Consider the following 17,513-nt stretch of genomic DNA (forward strand, 5'->3'; position numbering starts at 1 on the left):
AATTCGCCATGCGGATGAAATTCCCTGGAGCCCAACCTTGTTCCTGGACTGCTTTGTGAGCACTTAGTTAAAGGAGGCCAGCATCAGGCTAAAGGATGTTACCTCTTCTCTTGTCTGTGTGCAGAAGAATTTTTCTGACAGTAAAAATTGGTCTGTGGTATCTGTGGTCAGTGAGCAAGGCACACGAAGTGGGCAGGCTTGCATGGTAGCAACTCTTTTGTCTCTGCAGACATCCCATCTCCTGTGTCCTTGCTCTGAATTTAAGAAAAAGATGAAGAGCCAAAGGTACCTGAAGGTGTCAGTGATATGGTATCTATGTGCATGGTAGGGCAAATCTTTTCCAACTGTGTAGTGAAGCTGTGCTATCACAGCTCTGGAGCAGATGGCTAAAGAAAACAAGTCTGGTAGTTGAATGGTAGTTGAAATGTGTTTGATTTTGTGTACGAAGTAGTTGCTATGTGTTTTGAACTTTTGATAGAGCTGCTATTTTCAGACATTAAAGAACATAGATTTATGAGCAGATGTTAGAATTATGTGAAGTCCTGACACCTCTGTGTATTAGGCTTCTCTGTTTCTTCCCACTGCTTCATCAAATCTAAATTTCAATTTAAAATACAGAAAATCAGTATGGCATGCAAAAAAAAAACAACAACAAACAAACAAAAAAAAAAACCCAAAATCTTCATTTTGTGCACATTTTTTACCCTTTGATTTGAAAGGACTAGAGGTGCATTAAGAGTTTGTTGTTGCAAGTCATTTGTAATAAAAGTTGCCATTTATAGAACCATTCTTTTGTCAATTGAAATTAATTTAAAACTAGTTTTCTGGTCAGAATTCTGGTCAAAAAAGTGGATTTTCTCTCCCTGTTAGATTGTTTGAATATCTTTTTGAAACACGAATGTTTGTAGGTAGTTTTCAGATTAAGTATTGTATGAGTATTGGAATAAATGCCTGTGTGTATCCAAATTATATTTCCAACTCTTGAGTTATTTTAGGAGCATAGAGATCGTCTGCCACGAGTGCCACCTCTTGGTCATTTCCTAAATTGCAACCATTATCTCGGTCGTCAAATTGCAAATAACCTCTCGCTAAAACTTACAAAAATAGTTCAAATACAATGTGGGTTTAATATTCACTGATAGCAATTACCATTAGAGATACACTGTCTTCTGATAAAGCAGATTTTTTTTTTCCAGTAACATTAAGCAGATTATATAGTGATGGTTAGAGTAGCAGTAATGCTAAGTGGAGGCTCTATTCTTTCTTAATTACTGAAAAAACAAAAAAACAAAAAACAAACCAAAAAAAAGTTATTAAAATTGTGGAGTGTATTTTCTTTTTATTATTATTGGTAAAAGTATTGGGCTGATTAAAAATAAAGTTTATTTCTGATACTATCAGTTTTTAAGAGTCTGAAGTTAAGATTATTTTAATACAGAGATTTCATCACTACATGGGATAAGTGCTGCTTAAAGAAAGACTTCTTTTGCTGTGGAGACAGTTATTGTAAACAAAAAGTAAAAGCAGATCTTCAGGTAACTTGATGAGATGTGAAAGTGCATACATTTCTTCTACATGCAAGACTTAACAAAATTTCTCTTTTTTTTTTTAGGTTATGAAGCAAAATGGATCATCAGAGATATTGAATAAGCTCTACGATACAGCAATGGACAAGCTAGAGGGTGTGAAGAAGGATTATGATGCTTTAAGGAAGCGATACAATGAGAAGATAGCAAGTCACAATACAGATCTCAGTCGCCTTGAGCAGGCTGAAGAGGAGAACAGACGCCTTCAGAAACAGATTGACATGCTAATGAAGCAAAGGGACACAGCAATACATTTTCAACAACAGTATTCGTCCTCTCTCAGAAGGTATAGTTTGTTTTTATATTTGGATATGTTGTGGAGGCAGTAACAATCTTAACATTGCATCTTATTTTCACTGTGGAAGAAATCCTAGTATTTTCTCTTGGTGACATGTGTAAGCTTCTGTATTTCTCAAACAGCATAGAAGGTGTGAAGGGGTTGTTACTTGGAAAAAGTATGTATAATTTCCAAAAGATGTTTAGCTAGTGAAGATATTCTCCAGTTAACTTTTTATGACATAAGAGTTTCAAACCACTTCTAATAAGTTAGAATAGACAGTAAGATAGAAGAACTCATGTAACTTAGACTGGCATGGATTCTGGAAAGTGAGAAAAAGTCTTATATATGTACTACAGCAAACACCAGAACCATAATAGTACATGGTGGAGCTCAACATATTTGTGTTATGACTTGTGGTTTAGGTGTCTTTCTTGAGGAAAAAAAAAATTAGTTTTAGGAATTTAAGGTCTGATATCTTTATTCCTGTGAACCAGTGATTCAGTTGAGTTAATAAGGTTGGTCTTAAAGAATTTTTACCTTCTAGTTATCTTTGGATCTGGACTTCTTTTTACTGGTTTCCAGTTACAGAAAATCAGGCTTTATTTGTCTTATTTTTGCATAACCAAAACTGTATTTGTTTGGCTGTGCAAAATGTTTTTAAATGTGTTTCAGGTGTGTGTACTTCTCAGAATATAAGATTCAAGAAGCTTTCATTGTAAGGATGAATGGGTCATAAATTGCAGTTCTAACATTTTCTTTTATTAATAACAACTGTAAATCAATTTTGTTTGAAGAGAGAAGGAAGAGCTGGACTTAAATGTTTTCCCAAATCTCATTTTGAGTCTTTGGCCCTAAAGAATATCATGACAGTTCTAGTTTTTTATTTTTCTTGCATCTGTGAAATTGTAGCAATAATGGCATAGAAAGCTCTACCTGGTGAGTTTAGCTGATGAATGTTTTGCAGATGAAACTGCAGATGGAACCGTCTATCTAATTCTGATGTGCCAAACCTCACTTTCAGTGTCCCTTTTCATTTTGAAAGAGAGGTGTGGTACTCAGGTCTGCCCACAGTTTGCAGTTGGTTTTAAGAGGAAGCAGGTCACCTTGGCTGCTACTTAGAAATGTATGGTTACTGCTACAAAATCCTGATACTTAGAACCCATTCATGTTACAAAGTCCAGTTACATTTGGACTTTTCCTTACAGAAGGCACCTGTGAAAATTTGATCCAGCTGCCTATATTTCCTCCTTAGGAGGCTTTGCAAGTTCAAGTAGGGCAACAGGATTTCAACTACAACTTTCTTTTTGAGTTTTCTCAGTTACTTAACATAATTATATATATATATATTATATAAATATACTCAGAATCATTAAAGTTATTAAAATATAGTTATTAAAATTATTTAATATATAATATACTAAAATAGAACAGCATTCTGAGGCAGAGACTTTACTTCATCCCTCTGACCTCTTTCATAAAGGACATGTCAGTATGCTTATGTTTTTGTTTTTTTTCTTTCTTACAACATTTTCCTTGTTTGAAAAATGTTGCATTAAGTATTTTCCCTTCCCCTCTCCCCTGTGTATTCTCCGTGTTGTCCTTGATTTGACCCCAAATACTTTTCAAGTGTCATTGAATCATAAAATCATAGAACAGTTTGGGTTGGGAAAGACCTCAGGCTTCAGTCCCTCAGGATTCAGAATCAAGCTTCAGTCCCCCTGCTACAGGCAGGTCCAACAACCTCCACATTTAATACTAGACCAGGCTGCCTAGGGCCCCATCCAACATGGCCTTGAACACTTCAGGGATGGGGCATCCACGACCTCTCTGGGCAGCCTGATCCAGCAATAATGTGTGTTCTCAAATGGCAACGAGGTTGTTTGGCATAGTTTCTGTTTGAGATTTGTGCTATGTCCTTGTTGTATCCATTGTAGTATTGTGTATTCTTCTTTATCTTCATGTTCACTGTTCTGAAAAGAAAATAGAAGTATAGTTTGTAATACTAGGACTTATGTCCTGGTGATCTCTTTAAACAGGAGAATTTCACAAAAGTAGCAGGAAGATGGTTTTGAAATTACTGGCAGGTGCTTCTGTAATGCGGTGTCAATCCTTTGAATCCACTGAGGCTTTTGAGGAAATATTTGAAATTGAGTTTACAGCTCACTCTTGGGAAAGGTCAGGCAACATGCTGGAGCAGACACAAAATGGCGCATCAATAGTAGATACGTGTGTATGATAGAGAACCAAGTATTCTAAAAGTTTGTGGGCACTTCAGATTCAGATGACCCTGAAAGTTCCCTCAGATTGGGTACAGTGTTTCCACCAATGGCTTTTACTGGGAGTTTTCCATTAGAAGACATACGAGAAAACCCAAACGTCCTGTTATGGTAGAATGTTGCTCTTGAGAAAAGTTCAGTTTTTAAGCCTATTTGTGTACTGGTATGTGGAATTACTTTTTCACTTTTAGAACTGTTTTATGAGTATAAACAAAAAAGCTACTATATATACTATTACTGTGTAACTGATAAACTACATAAGCTTTCAACTTTTTTTTTTTTTTTCCGTCTTCTAACCTGTCCCATATTAACCAACCTTATGGCATTTCTGGACATGTAAAAGTTGTTCTGTTCTTTTCTTTTTTCTCCCATTTTCTACATTTGTTTCACTTCTTTCCACTTACCTAGAAATGTGTGTTGGAAAGAATTCCCTCTGAAGGTGATCAGAAATAAATGCAATAGATCCATGTTAAGCTTGTGCTATCAAATAGTGGTGATGTTTTGCATTGCTTTTTGAAAAAAATAAATAAATTGTGAATTGGTTTTAATAATAAAACTAATTCCAACTTCTAAAAATTTTTATTACAGTTCCTCATTCAGGTTCTCCCTTCCACGCTGATATTCCCAAGGCAATAATTAGTCTAAATTACATTTTGCAGCACTGTATATTGTCGAAGATGTCCACTGAAGTTGTTTTACCAATGGATACGTTTGATTATCTGACAAAATTTTTAATATATGAAAAGGGGAAAGTGAGGTATTAATATCTTACTGACATTTCTACTTGTTCCTAGATTTGAGTCAGTACAGCAGGAACTAAGCAACGCCACAGCACAAAACAAAGAATTGCAGAGAGAGATGGAGCGATTACAGTCAGAGGTGACAAGGTTCAAAACAATGCAGCTGAAAGCAGCAAAGGATTCAGAAAAATACAAGGAAGAAAGGGATTCAGTTTTCAATGAATACCGCCTCATAATGAGTGAGAGAGATCAAGTAATCAAAGAGGTAGATAAGCTTCAAACAGAGCTGGAGCTTGCGGAGTCCAAACTGAAGAACACTTCTTCTGAGAAACGAGTGGCTAATGAAGAGATGGAAGCTTTAAGACAGGTACTAAGCTACTGTTTTGATGGGGAAGGGAAATAAGTATACTTTACTGATGCTAGAATTAGAAATTTATAACCAATTGATGGAAAATAGAATTGCATTGCAAAGAGGAATTTCATACTGATGCTCCCCTACAACTGTTCTCTTATAGCAGTCCATTTTACTGTCAATTAACTAAGCTCCATGTTTTGAGTAGACTGTCAACTGAAATTTTTTCTTTACTTGGCTTAACTTTATTCTGCTCATCATAAAACTCTCCTGTATTAAGTTCACCTTACAAACCTTTACAAGTAACACTATCTATTAAGATTACATATACATATGTGTATATATATATCTTAATATATTGATTTTGTCGATATATATGTGTATGTATCAACATTCATTGTTTTAAACTTTTAACTTCCAGAAGAACCATTGGATACCCTTTTCTCTGACTAAAGAAATAATGTGATAAAATACCATCAGTATTTATACAAAGCCTTCACTGTTAGACATATTCTTACTTTCACTCCTGCTTTGCTTTAAAGGGATTAAAGGATATTTTGAAGATAGTAGTTTTCACTTGAACTGCTGCATACCTTGTGTATACTGTGCAAAGCCTGGACTTCTTCTCTTTCAGCAGTATGTTCTTGAAATGTTTATAACACAACCACATTGTAACAATGCTGCTAAAATTTCTGAAACACAGCTTGCTACTCTGTTTCATTTTGCCTGCCATGTAATCACTTCACTGTTTGTATTAGAAATATTTAATTTAGCATGAAATAGATTTGAGTGGTTGTATTCCATTACCTGTAGATCTCATTTTACCTTTATTTTTCTCCCGTAAAATTAGAGGGGAACAAAATGCTCTTTATAAAATTGAAGGCATGGAGCTTTTTTCTTAAATTACACTCTTCTTAAGGGGCTTAATGTGGATTATGACATCAGAGTTTTTAAAAATAACTAATTTCTGGGTTTAAGAATTCAGAATTACCTGGCTCTGCATTTTAACTTCTACAGTGAGTGAGGTTTTAATGCATGTTTTGTACCTGTTCTACTTTAATCAAAGCTAGTAAACCAATAGAAAATTCTCATATTAATTTCAGTGGAATCAGAGTAGCAAGTAAGGGATAGAAGCATAGAATCCTTAGAGTTGGAAGGGACCTCTAAGGGCCATCTAGTCCAACTCCTCTGTGATGAACAGGGATGCCCCAGCTAGATCAGATTGCCCAAGGCCTGACCCACCCTCACCTTGGAAGTTTTCATGGGGCATCAATCACATTACCAGGCAACCTGTCCCAGTGCCTCACCACCCTCACTGCCAGTGGTACTTCTCTTGCACACCTGCTCCAAATAGTCCTGGTATTTTGTCCTGGCACTGTGGGTAGTTTTCCAAAGTACTTCCATAAAAAGGAGAGGAAAATTTTAAATATATTTTCCCACCTAGTAAGATGGCTATCTTGAATGGGTGGTTGAAAAAGAACAGAAAGAGCTTAAGACTGGTGAATGAGATGCTGAGAGGGTGCAGACATGCATTTTTCTTCACTCTCCAGAACCAGCCCATAAGAAAGCAGAAATGACTCTTTCTGTAGTGTGTTAAATTGTATAAAATGCTGCTATTATGAGTTTACTTTTCATTATTGGTTTTTCTTTCCAGTACCTGTGACTCTTGTGCTTGATATCAGGTATTTTCCTGTATTGGTGCATTGTATTGGCTAGCTGCAGTTGCATTCGATGGATAAGAGATTTTCTAGCTCTGTCAAAGCAGGTGTTGAAAAAAGGGAAAAAAGAAAAAAAAAAAAAGGGGGGGGGGGGGAGGAAGATTTATCAATCAAGTCAATCAAGTGATAAATACACTTCAAGTAGTATCCCACAGGATGTTCCTTTGTAGGTGGGATTTTCCTATATATATGACTGATTGGTCTGGTTCTTGCCAAATTGTGCCTTTTTGTTCTGTCCACTCCTTCTGATTTATAGCAGCTTTACATGCCATTGTGTCATACTCATTAAATGGCTGTGGGAGCACATTTAGGTTTTAGATGTAGTTCTTTTTGTGAGGCTTGTGTATGCTAGTTTACCTTTTGTCCAGAAGAAATGCAGAAGCTGCTGAAACGGACAAGTTATTTTTAAGTTCTTCATTGTGAGCAGTTACTGGTTAGGTCAGTCAGTTTCCTAATTAGATGTCTAAATTCAAAATCATTGGCAGTAAGCCTTCCCTTATGTTTAATAGAGCTGTTGATTTTGTCCTGTATGAGGTTGTTGTATCATCTTCAAATGCAAGACCTTGCTTCAAACATAAGACTTATTTACCATTTTAGAACTTTATTGAAATCAAAGCACTATGATGTTTTGTAACAGTATCTGCTCTTATCAGTGCTAAATGGCAGATGATGTCTGCTGATGTGTTGTAGTTCTGTGCAGTTGTCACAGGAAAAGGCAGAAGTGAAATTTTACTACTGACCACTGGAGGCAACAGCTGCTCTTCTTCACTTTAGTTTATGCCAAGCATACTGGAATAAACTATGTCAGTATGTTCTGGGCTTTTTTTCCCAATCATTTTAGAGAAACTTAGATTCTTCTTCAGTCAAGTGTCTTCTGTCTTGATACTTTGGTGAATTTCCCCTCTGCTGCAGAAGAAGAGGGGAAGCAGCTTTCCATGCTGGAGAAGACAATATTTTTGTGAGAGTTTAACACACATACTTGATTGCTCAATAGTTAAACTGTGCAAAATGTTGCTTCCATTACTGAAATTTGTTTGCACAACCAAATGGGTTGGGAGTTTTTCTCTTCATTTACTGAGCAACTGAAGCTTTTGCTGATGTTAAGTCAAAAACATGCAAACAAACAAAACAAAACAACCCCCAAAACCCAAACTAGAGTATCTGTAAATTGAGATTCAGTGACATCTTCAAAGTTCACAAACTGAACCATTAATTCTACAACTTACCTGTTGCTTTAGCACAAAATTACCTGTTTTAAAACAATTACAGAACTGTTTTAACAACTTAAATAGCCTTAATTAGATGTTGCATCACAAAACCAATTATTTAATAATTGTCTTCTATGCTTTAAATACTCAATTTTATTCCATGCAAATCACAGAGTAAAGTAGAAGAGAACATGATGTCTTTCTTGCCTTTCTGTATTAGACCCTTTTCTGCCTTTGCTTTTCAGATGTCAGCTATCTTTTACAATTTTTGTTTTATATAAAAATATAAATGCTTTCCAGCACAGAAGAGTGTCTTTATGTAGCAGGGCTTCTTTCTAGCTCTTGCTGAGTGTTTCTTGAAAGCTGGACCACCTGAAAATCTTAAATTCATCTGTTTCAGTGCCTCACTATTTATAGAAACATTAAAATACCTACTTCTTCTTTCTAGTCCTCAACGGTTGAAACAAGTGCATGTACTACAAATCAGTCATGAGACACATACTACTTAATATATATCTTCTTTGTTCTGTAGTATCAATTTTCTAGACATGCTGGTGATGTGAAATCTGTAATGCCACACTTTGCTATTCTTTGCTAATACTTGTATGCAGTGTGAGTGTGGTCCTATTCTTCTCCCTTTTTCAGAATGTCTGTTGCAAACTCTCTAGGATTTTAAGGTGTTGGTGTAAATCCAGTTGAAAAGACGAACTGATATCTTCTGTACTTATCTTGCTGCAAACAATGGATCTTGTTTTAGGAGCTGAACTCAGCTTTAGTGGAAAGGGATCGAGCAATTTGTGAGAGGAATGAGTTGCTGGAAAAATACTGTCATGAAGTGAAGGACAAAGCTGAGGCCCAGAAGGAGCTCGATCAAGCTTGCAAGGATATAGAGACGGTGAAGGAAGAAAGAGATGTTGCCAGAAAAGAGAGAACGGAAGCTATAATCCAGAGAGACCATCTACTAAGGGAATACTATCAAGCCCGTCAGGTATTGCAGTTGTTTACTGATGACTTTTCCTTCTTAGCTATTAAAGATCAGTTATTTTCATGAAACTTGATAAAGATCAGGGCATACTGGATGTCTCTTCCCTTTGCCTGTCACTGTAGAACATCTTTGTATATGTGCATGTATCTTCTTTAAGAAATAGTGAAAATAATGGAACTTTGTATTTGCAAAAAAAAATTTTTTAAAAATATAGTCACACTTCATGTTGGCTTTTTTTTTGTTTTGTTTTTTTAAATTAAAAAAGAAAAACATACACAAAGCCAATAAAATGTAACACATAAGAACAGTGGGTTTATTAACAGCTTATTATCTGCAGGTAGGCTTGATGCCAACTGTCATGTATTTTACTGTATGGTGTTCGCACCTGTGACCTGCTCAGAATGTTAGCTGGTTTTAGCATTTAATAAACAAACATAAATGAAATATGATTGTAAATGTTTTAATCTATACACACTCTTAGTATAAAGGCTATATATCTATATCTCTCTGTGTTCTGCCTAAAGTCTTTACCAATGTTTCTTAATTCCTAGATACAAGATTCTGCTACCCTAGACATAGAAAGAGCAAACAAAGAAATCGAGATGCTTCGGAAACAGTATGAGGCTATGTCACAAGAACTGAAGGAGGCTGTCCAGGAAGCAGAAGTAGCCAAGTGCAGGAGAGACTGGGCTTTCCAGGAACGGGATAAGATTGTTGCAGAAAGGGAAAGTATACGGTAAATAAATGTTAGCTGCTACATAACTGATCTTTGTAATGCCATCTGTGCAGTTATTGAAATGCTAGAACTTAATGAATTTTGCTTGCAGTTTTTTCAACTTGTTGGAACTTTTGCAGTAACTATCAGCAGATTTGTTTGTTAGAAGTTGAAGGCATGCTACCAGACATTTTGTTTTGTCTGTTCCTCTATCACCATAACATGTCTCTAAGTAAATACCGGAGAGCCTGTCAGCACTGCTAGCCAACAACGACAAATAATGGCTTATTTTAGTACTAATATATTTTACTCTGCTGTACCTGTAGTCCTTCAAGTAATTATTTGCCTTTGGGGATATTTGACAAAAAGTAGCTACCTTGTTATTAGGCACATATAAGGAACTAAGGGAAAATCTTTTCACTGGGTTTTTTTTTCTTCTGAAGAAGATCAGTAGAAATCAAGTATCGTAAGAAGTGAAGAAAGCTTCAGTTATCCTGACAAGCTTTTCTGTAAAGCCTAGAGTGTGTAATTTTTTCTTCCTCATATATAAATAAATAAATAAATAAATAATATATTTACTTTTTTTTTCCCCCTGAGATCTTGTGAAACTACTTTTTTGCTTTTAAAGGACGCTGTGTGACAACTTACGGAGGGAGAGAGACCGGGCTGTCAGTGACTTGGCTGAAGCTCTTCGCAATCTGGATGACATGAGGAAGCAGAAAAATGATGCTGTGCGTGAACTGAAGGAACTGAAGTATGTTGTAGAATATATTAAACTCTGTGGAATCTTTGTGATAAAAATTTTGCTTCATTAACTGCATCTATGAGTGAGCAATATGTTACTAGAACTGCTCTTAGTTATGTGGAAATACAGGGTTCTGAGTCCTTCAATCTTAACTTAAGCTTTTTACCGTGGAGATACACTTTAACTTTCACTGAAGTTGGATTAATTGCAATTTAGTTCCTCTCAACTGTAATCTCATTAGTTTATGAATGCAAAACAAACAAACAAACAAACAACGTTATATGTTACCTCAATAATTTGTCGAGGAGATTTTGCTTTTGGTATTATGCGTACTTGTAAGCACACAGTTGCAGTTCATCTGATAGTAAATTAGATGCATTTTGGAGGAGTCAGGTAGGAATTCTAGTTGTACGTGACAGCTATACAAAAGCAATGCAAACAACATAAGAGTGGGTTCATATATAGAATATGAAATTATTCAGCAGTAGCCAAAGGATACTGGAAAAATGGGAGCAGAGGGCAGCTCTCTGGCACAGCTTGGATTTTTTTAGTTAGAAAACATCTCATAGTTATAATCACAGAATCACAGGATGACCCCTGGTTGGAAGGGACTTCAAGGATCATGAAGCTCCAACCCCCCTGCCTGGCAGGGCCACCAAACTTCCACATTTACTAGATCAGGTTGTCTAGAGCCCAATCCAACCTGGCCTTGAACACATCCAAGGACAGGGCATCCACAGCCTCCCTGGGCAGCCTGTTCAAGGACCTCACCACTCTCCTAGTAAAGGAAATATATGATGAAAGGAAAGTGAAGGAAAATAATGCTATGCATCAGTTTGTTTAAAAGGCTTGTCTATGTATATAAGTATTTTATTTCCTTAGAGAGAAGATGGAGAATCAGTTGGAAAAGGAGGCCAGATTCCGTCAATTGATGGCCCATAGTTCCCATGATTCAGCCATAGACACAGATTCTCTGGAGTGGGAAACAGAAGTAGTGGAATTTGAAAAAGACAGAGTAAGTAAAAAATGCTAACTGCATTATTTTGTATATTCATCAGTTGTGATGTCTGTTATAACAGCTTGATGCCAAATATGTCAAAAAAAATAATGTGGTGTTTTTTAATTCTCTGTAGTGATAGGAACCAGGCACATTTCTAATAACATCTAGATGAAACAATTTGACAAAAACATGTTGTTAACATATGAACTTTCTTTTTTTCATACTAAATATTAATGAAAATAGTTCTCCCTTTTGTGAAGATAAATACTGTATTCTTAAAATAGGTGATTTATCACAGAAATGGCTGTTATATTGTGTGAACATAAGATGTGATGGGAATGCTAGCATCTACTTTGAGGCAACATCATTTATTGTCTGTGCATAGAATAGTTAAGGACTAACATGAAACTGTTTCACCTCTTCCTGCTCAAATTCAGCTGTTAGAAATTTTAATACAAATATTTGTTTCTGATGAACATATATTTTAGTGCAGCATCACCCTTCAGTTTAGACATCTGGGTTGAAAGTATGTTAATTTCCTACACTGTAAAGAAAACTTCTACATCCTTTTATTATTCTAGTAGTATTTATTTTTATTTTTCCTCATTGTAGTCTGGAGCTTGCATTTCATTGTTCTTTATTCAAGTTGTGTATCCTTTTCTATTTAAAGATTTTGATAGATGCATCTCACTGTTTGCTAGTGGTCATTTTCTAACCCTGTAGAACATACGCACAGTCTTCCAGGCTGTGTTTCACTCAGAACAGCGTAATTATTATAGTAATGATATTGTGCCAACCTTGATAGGATACATGAGGAAATCCTTGCTGACCTACCAGCATATGAATAAATCTAAGTCATTTTATTTTTGCTTTAGCATGACCTGTCTGCTTATGCCAGTGTTCTACATAATCACTAAGCTCAAAAATGGGAGAAATAATATTGACTTAGCTCTGAGATCACAGTGCTGCTGTACTATCTTTATTTTCCAGCAGCCCTACTAATTTCTGTATGATCTCCTTATGTAGAACAGAGGAATCGTGAGTATTTTCGTATATTTTAGGCCCAGTTGATTTGAAATAGAATTTCCTAATTTTTAAGAGTATTATTTAACACTGCAAATAAGCAATTTATCAGTTGGATGCAGTGAATCTTATTTAACCAATCTTATTTTTTCCATTGACCTACTCATTTACCAAAGTAAACATTAAATTAACATTTTCCAGTTCAGTTCAGCAATTGATTTGTCAAAGTTAGTTACAACATTCCACATTTTAGATTCTCTTTTGGGCCAGAGGTGGTAGAATATAACATCTATGTTTAGATTCAGTTTCACATAATATTAAAAATTTTGATCCTACTTAGTTCTAGTCTCTACCCATATTTAAGCTTTTTTTTTTTTTTTTTTTTTCCTGAATATATTGCTGAGATAAAATGCTGTCTTTATTACCTCTATAACTGCTTTCTTCCTCAGTGATGCCTGTTCTAGGGAAACACATACTTGTCCTCTCAAGACACATCCAGCATCATGCATTAAAACAGGTTGTGCTTGTCTGAACTTGCTTTTGAGCAGAGTTCCTTTAACACATTATTTCAGTTTTAAACTGAGACAGAATGATTGTCATAATGCCTGACAGTCTTATGCCTGATGAAACTGTGAGCTTATGTATTTAAGTACAAAATACTAGAATTTACCTGTAGTAGACACCCTGTAAATATAATGACATAAGAGAAGCTTGAAGAAATGCCTCTTGTGAACAGGCAGAGGCACAGTATAATTGTGAGTACAGTTGAGTCTCTTGTTAATAACATTTATTAGGACGATATGGACTTGAAAGCACTTGGTTTTGATGTGGCAGAAGGTGTGAACGAACCATACTTTCCTGGAGACTGTGGGATCTTTGTTACCAAAGTAGACAAAGGAAGTATTGTGGATGGTCGATTAAGGTAGGGTCTTACTTTGGAAGGTATGTCTTTTATTAATCATAAACAAAATATTGAGCATATTGTGAAGTCTTCCATTTTTACTGTTCTTTAATGTTTTTTTTTTATCATTGGCCACGTCTACTTTATTAATATTGATGAAGAAATTGCACTGACAAGACAAAAACCTAAAATATTTAGATAATTGAGGATTAGCATTTTAAGATATAAATTCCATTGTATCCCTTTTCCTGAATATTATGCATACGCTATATCCAGCAAAGTATGCTTATAACTGTTGCCTTTCTATTTGTATTTATCTGCCAGAGTAAATGATTGGTTGCTGAAGATAAATGATGTGGATCTTACTAATAAGGATAAAAAGCAAGTTATAAAAGCAGTTCTAAATGGAGGAGGTGTTATTAACATGGTGGTTCGAAGAAGGAAGTCCTTGGGTGGGCGAGTGATAACACCACTTCATATCAATGTTTCTGGGCATAAAGGTAATGGATATAAAGGCTGGATGTAAATAGAACCCATTTGTCCATGTGACAATGTCTTGAAATTGTTGTAGATGTTCTGAGCTTCTATTTAAAACTCATTTCAGCTGTTACAACCCTAGATAGGGATTTTCTTGAATTGCTTTCATCAAGATAAAAATGATTGTATTGGTGATAGGTTTATTCCATAAATATAATGAGTTTTATTTTCATACTTAGTTCTGTTTAACTAAATCCACCAGTCAGTCCTAGTCTGTATGATCACATTAAGTTCTGGGATACTCCATGTCCCTATTTTCATGTTTTCTTCTTTCACTGAAATGGTTGTTAGAGATTGAGAAGCTTATTTGGTTTGGTAGTTGTATTTTTTTTTATCCTGCATGCACATCAGATTTGTACTTATTTTTGCTACTTATTTGAATTGCAGGAGTAAATTAACGTTTATTTTGTGAATTTCAGATAGCGGGGTTAGCCTAGAAAATGGAATATTTGTTGCTGCTGTTGTGCCTGGAAGCCCAGCTGCCAAAGAGGGTTCCCTTACTGTGGGAGATAGAATAATTGCTGTAAGTCTGAATACCTTCTTCTGATTTTTATTTATTTATTTGTGAGCTTCTGTGAAACTAAATGTGATTACTATGGAAGTACAAATGCATAAAGTCTTATGTAATCAAACGTGTTGCTAAACTGTATCTCTGCTAGGAATAAAAAATGTATAGGACTAAACTTCTAGTGGAGAACAGGTAAATGCGTGATATGGTCAACCTGACATCTGTTATAAGCATGACACACAAAACTATGTTTTCTCTCCCTCAGAGATTGATACCTTTAGGTGCTCCCTGTCTGCTGCTTTTGTTTTATGGATCTCAGTTGTGTTTTGTTTCTTGTTTATTTGTTTTTGTTTTGTTTTGTTTTTGTATGCAGATCAATGGCATTGCACTAGATAATAAGTCACTTAATGAATGTGAAGCTTTGCTACGAAACTGCAGGGATTCCCTTACCCTCTCATTGTTGAAGGTGGGTAGGAAAAGCTAAACTAATCTTCTAATTTTCTTTAGCAGATTTATTTCATTTGTTAAGGAAGGAGTATATTAAAACTGAACATATCACCATGGGAAAGTCTTTGCTAATAACAACATCATCTGGATGTATTTCACTGATGGTACACTAAATAGTTATTTCCAGAGTAAGGATATTGTGGCTTCTGTTAGGAAAGAAAAAATTTACTGCTTTTTTCTTTTTTTTTTTTTTCTCATTTGTTTACTGGTCACACAAAATGACTGTCAGCACAGTTCTTGCTTAATGCTTCCTGCTTCAGAGCTGCAGCAGTTATGTTCATGAAAGATGAATTGTTTCCTGACTACAATTTACTCCTGGCCAGGAGGTAGTTGTGCAGAAAACTGAACTCTGTCATCAGGGATAAGTACTAGTTCTTCTTCAGACTTAGTGTTATAAAAATATTGTTTGTGTTACTCTGGACCTGTCACAAAGGTTTAGTCAGTGATAACTCCAGCTTCTGAGAGCTTGAGTTTTTAAGAAACTAAAAAAGATGAAAAGTTTGTGAGGCAGTGGGCAATGAAGAATGATTACTAGTGTCATTGAACAGAGACAGAAGTAAAATGGAAGTCCTTTTGCTGTTTGTTCAGTGCTTCAGCCACCACATAGAGTTACCCTTTTGAAATTGTTGCAGAGAAAAATCCGTCTTTATTTTATGAATTTTTTCCCAAACATCCATGCATACACAGATCTCCATTCAGGTTGAGGTAAATAGAGGAGCCTAGAATATAGTTTGTGCTAAGTAGAAATTAAATAGAAATCAGACTTAATTAAGGTTGTTATGTGGTGGATTTTCATTGTTGTTATCTTTTTAATTTTTGTTGGTTCTTTTTTAGGTTTTTCCCCAGAGTTCCTCTTGGAGTGGTCAAAATATATTTGAAAATCTGAAGGATTCAGAAAAAATATCAAACTGTAGGGTTCATGCATCAGAGATACAAGCCCAAAACAAAAGAAATCTGAAACTCAACAGCTCAACACAGACTGATATTTTCAATCCAGATATCATGGATGTCAAGAAGGACCAGAGTGATCAGGGCAGTCATTCATTTTGTGATCACAAACCCTTCCCTAATAACACATTACGAGTAGACTCTCGTAGGAACACAGTGCACAGTTGCCACAGTAATTCAGAACATAGTCTCAGCTCCTTCAACCCAGAGACATATGGGGATCGAGGCTATGGAGTTGTTGACTTGGACAACAGGAGGCTGCCTTATGAACCTACAGAAAATGACTGTATGGTGGTTGAGACTGCATTTGATAAAGGACATGGTACTAAGCATAGTGGTGGTACCTGGCCAAAAGTCATGGTTAATATCTCAGCAACAGAAACAGAAAAGTTTTCTGTATACAAAAAGCCAAAACAAAGGAAATCTATCTTTGACCCTGACACTTTCAAAAGACCTCCAACTCCTCCTAAGCTAGAGTACCTTTCTCCAAATCAGGTGACAGGCCATTCACCTCAGCCATCAAAAGCTGAAGTGGCTTCAACTCCTCCAACTCCTCCTAAGAGAAGTGACTCCATCAAATTTAAGCATAAACAGCAGGCAAGCTCTGCATCAGAGTCTACAGTAACAACTGGATCACCACCTACCAGCCCAGCCACTGCCCAAGCTCCAGTTTCCTTGGCACTTAAACAAGACTCTGCTACTCTCAAGGGGCGCAGCAGGAATGCTGGAAATTATTATCGTGAGGAGGGAATTGACTGTACTCATCTCTCTTCAAGGAAATCCTGTGAAGATGACATTGGCTTTCAAAGAGTTGAAGAGCCAGAGATAAAAAGGCCAAGGCCAAAATCTGCTCCTGCTCTTAGACATAAAATGACCCCTATGCCCATTCCTAATCCTGCACTTCAGGTAGAATTTTGCTGCGAAAATCTGTGTTTATTTGTTGGTTTTTTTTGCTTTGATGTGAATATTTTCAAAAGTGTTTTTGTGTACCCAGTTACATATCCTAACAGGAGAAACTAAGTCTTCACAAAATTCAAGGCCCCAGAGGAGCTACTCCTGGCTGAGTTGTTGCATTATCACAAAATACAAAACCACCAAACAGAATGATAGGATTCTGTTTTGTACCTACCTTTTGATTTTCACTGTTTTCTGATGGATGATTAGGGCTCTTTCCTGTAAGTCAGAGCTCTATTAGGGCTTCTTTTCAGAAATCTCTTTGACTCAATCTACTGATTAGGGGAAAAAGGTTTACCATTCACAGTGACATTTTTTATTTTGTGCATCTACATAAGTGCTAACGTTATTTGAAATTGGCCAGGCATTAGACTCATTGCACTATAGAGATGGACTGTTTGTAAGAATGTGACTTAACAACATTGTTCAAAGTAGATATGGCATTCGTTTAAATAAATTTGACTGTGGAGATTTTGTGTAACAGCCTACCAGGGAAGGTGGACAAAAAAATTCTCTGTGATCTAGGATGA

At 35.9% G+C, this 17,513-nt stretch overlaps 1 protein-coding gene across 2 annotated transcripts in view; it reads left to right on the top strand.

Annotated features, from left to right (window-relative positions):
- DLG5 (discs large MAGUK scaffold protein 5) overlaps positions 1–17,513 on the top strand; it is an 89,975-nt gene that overhangs the window by 50,854 nt on the left and 21,608 nt on the right. For both annotated transcript variants that reach the window (XM_015866802.2, XM_015866805.2), the window contains exons 6-16: positions 1,613–1,872; positions 4,937–5,249; positions 8,918–9,148; positions 9,697–9,881; positions 10,489–10,614; positions 11,488–11,620; positions 13,423–13,550; positions 13,854–14,029; positions 14,486–14,589; positions 14,948–15,040; positions 15,916–16,935. In XM_015866802.2, the coding sequence (XP_015722288.1) occupies positions 1,613–1,872; positions 4,937–5,249; positions 8,918–9,148; positions 9,697–9,881; positions 10,489–10,614; positions 11,488–11,620; positions 13,423–13,550; positions 13,854–14,029; positions 14,486–14,589; positions 14,948–15,040; positions 15,916–16,935 (2,769 nt within the window). The remainder of the gene's footprint in view (positions 1–1,612; positions 1,873–4,936; positions 5,250–8,917; positions 9,149–9,696; positions 9,882–10,488; positions 10,615–11,487; positions 11,621–13,422; positions 13,551–13,853; positions 14,030–14,485; positions 14,590–14,947; positions 15,041–15,915; positions 16,936–17,513) is intronic.

Source organism: Coturnix japonica, chromosome 6 (assembly GCF_001577835.2).
Source record: "Coturnix japonica isolate 7356 chromosome 6, Coturnix japonica 2.1, whole genome shotgun sequence".
Taxonomy (NCBI): Eukaryota; Metazoa; Chordata; class Aves; order Galliformes; family Phasianidae; genus Coturnix; species Coturnix japonica.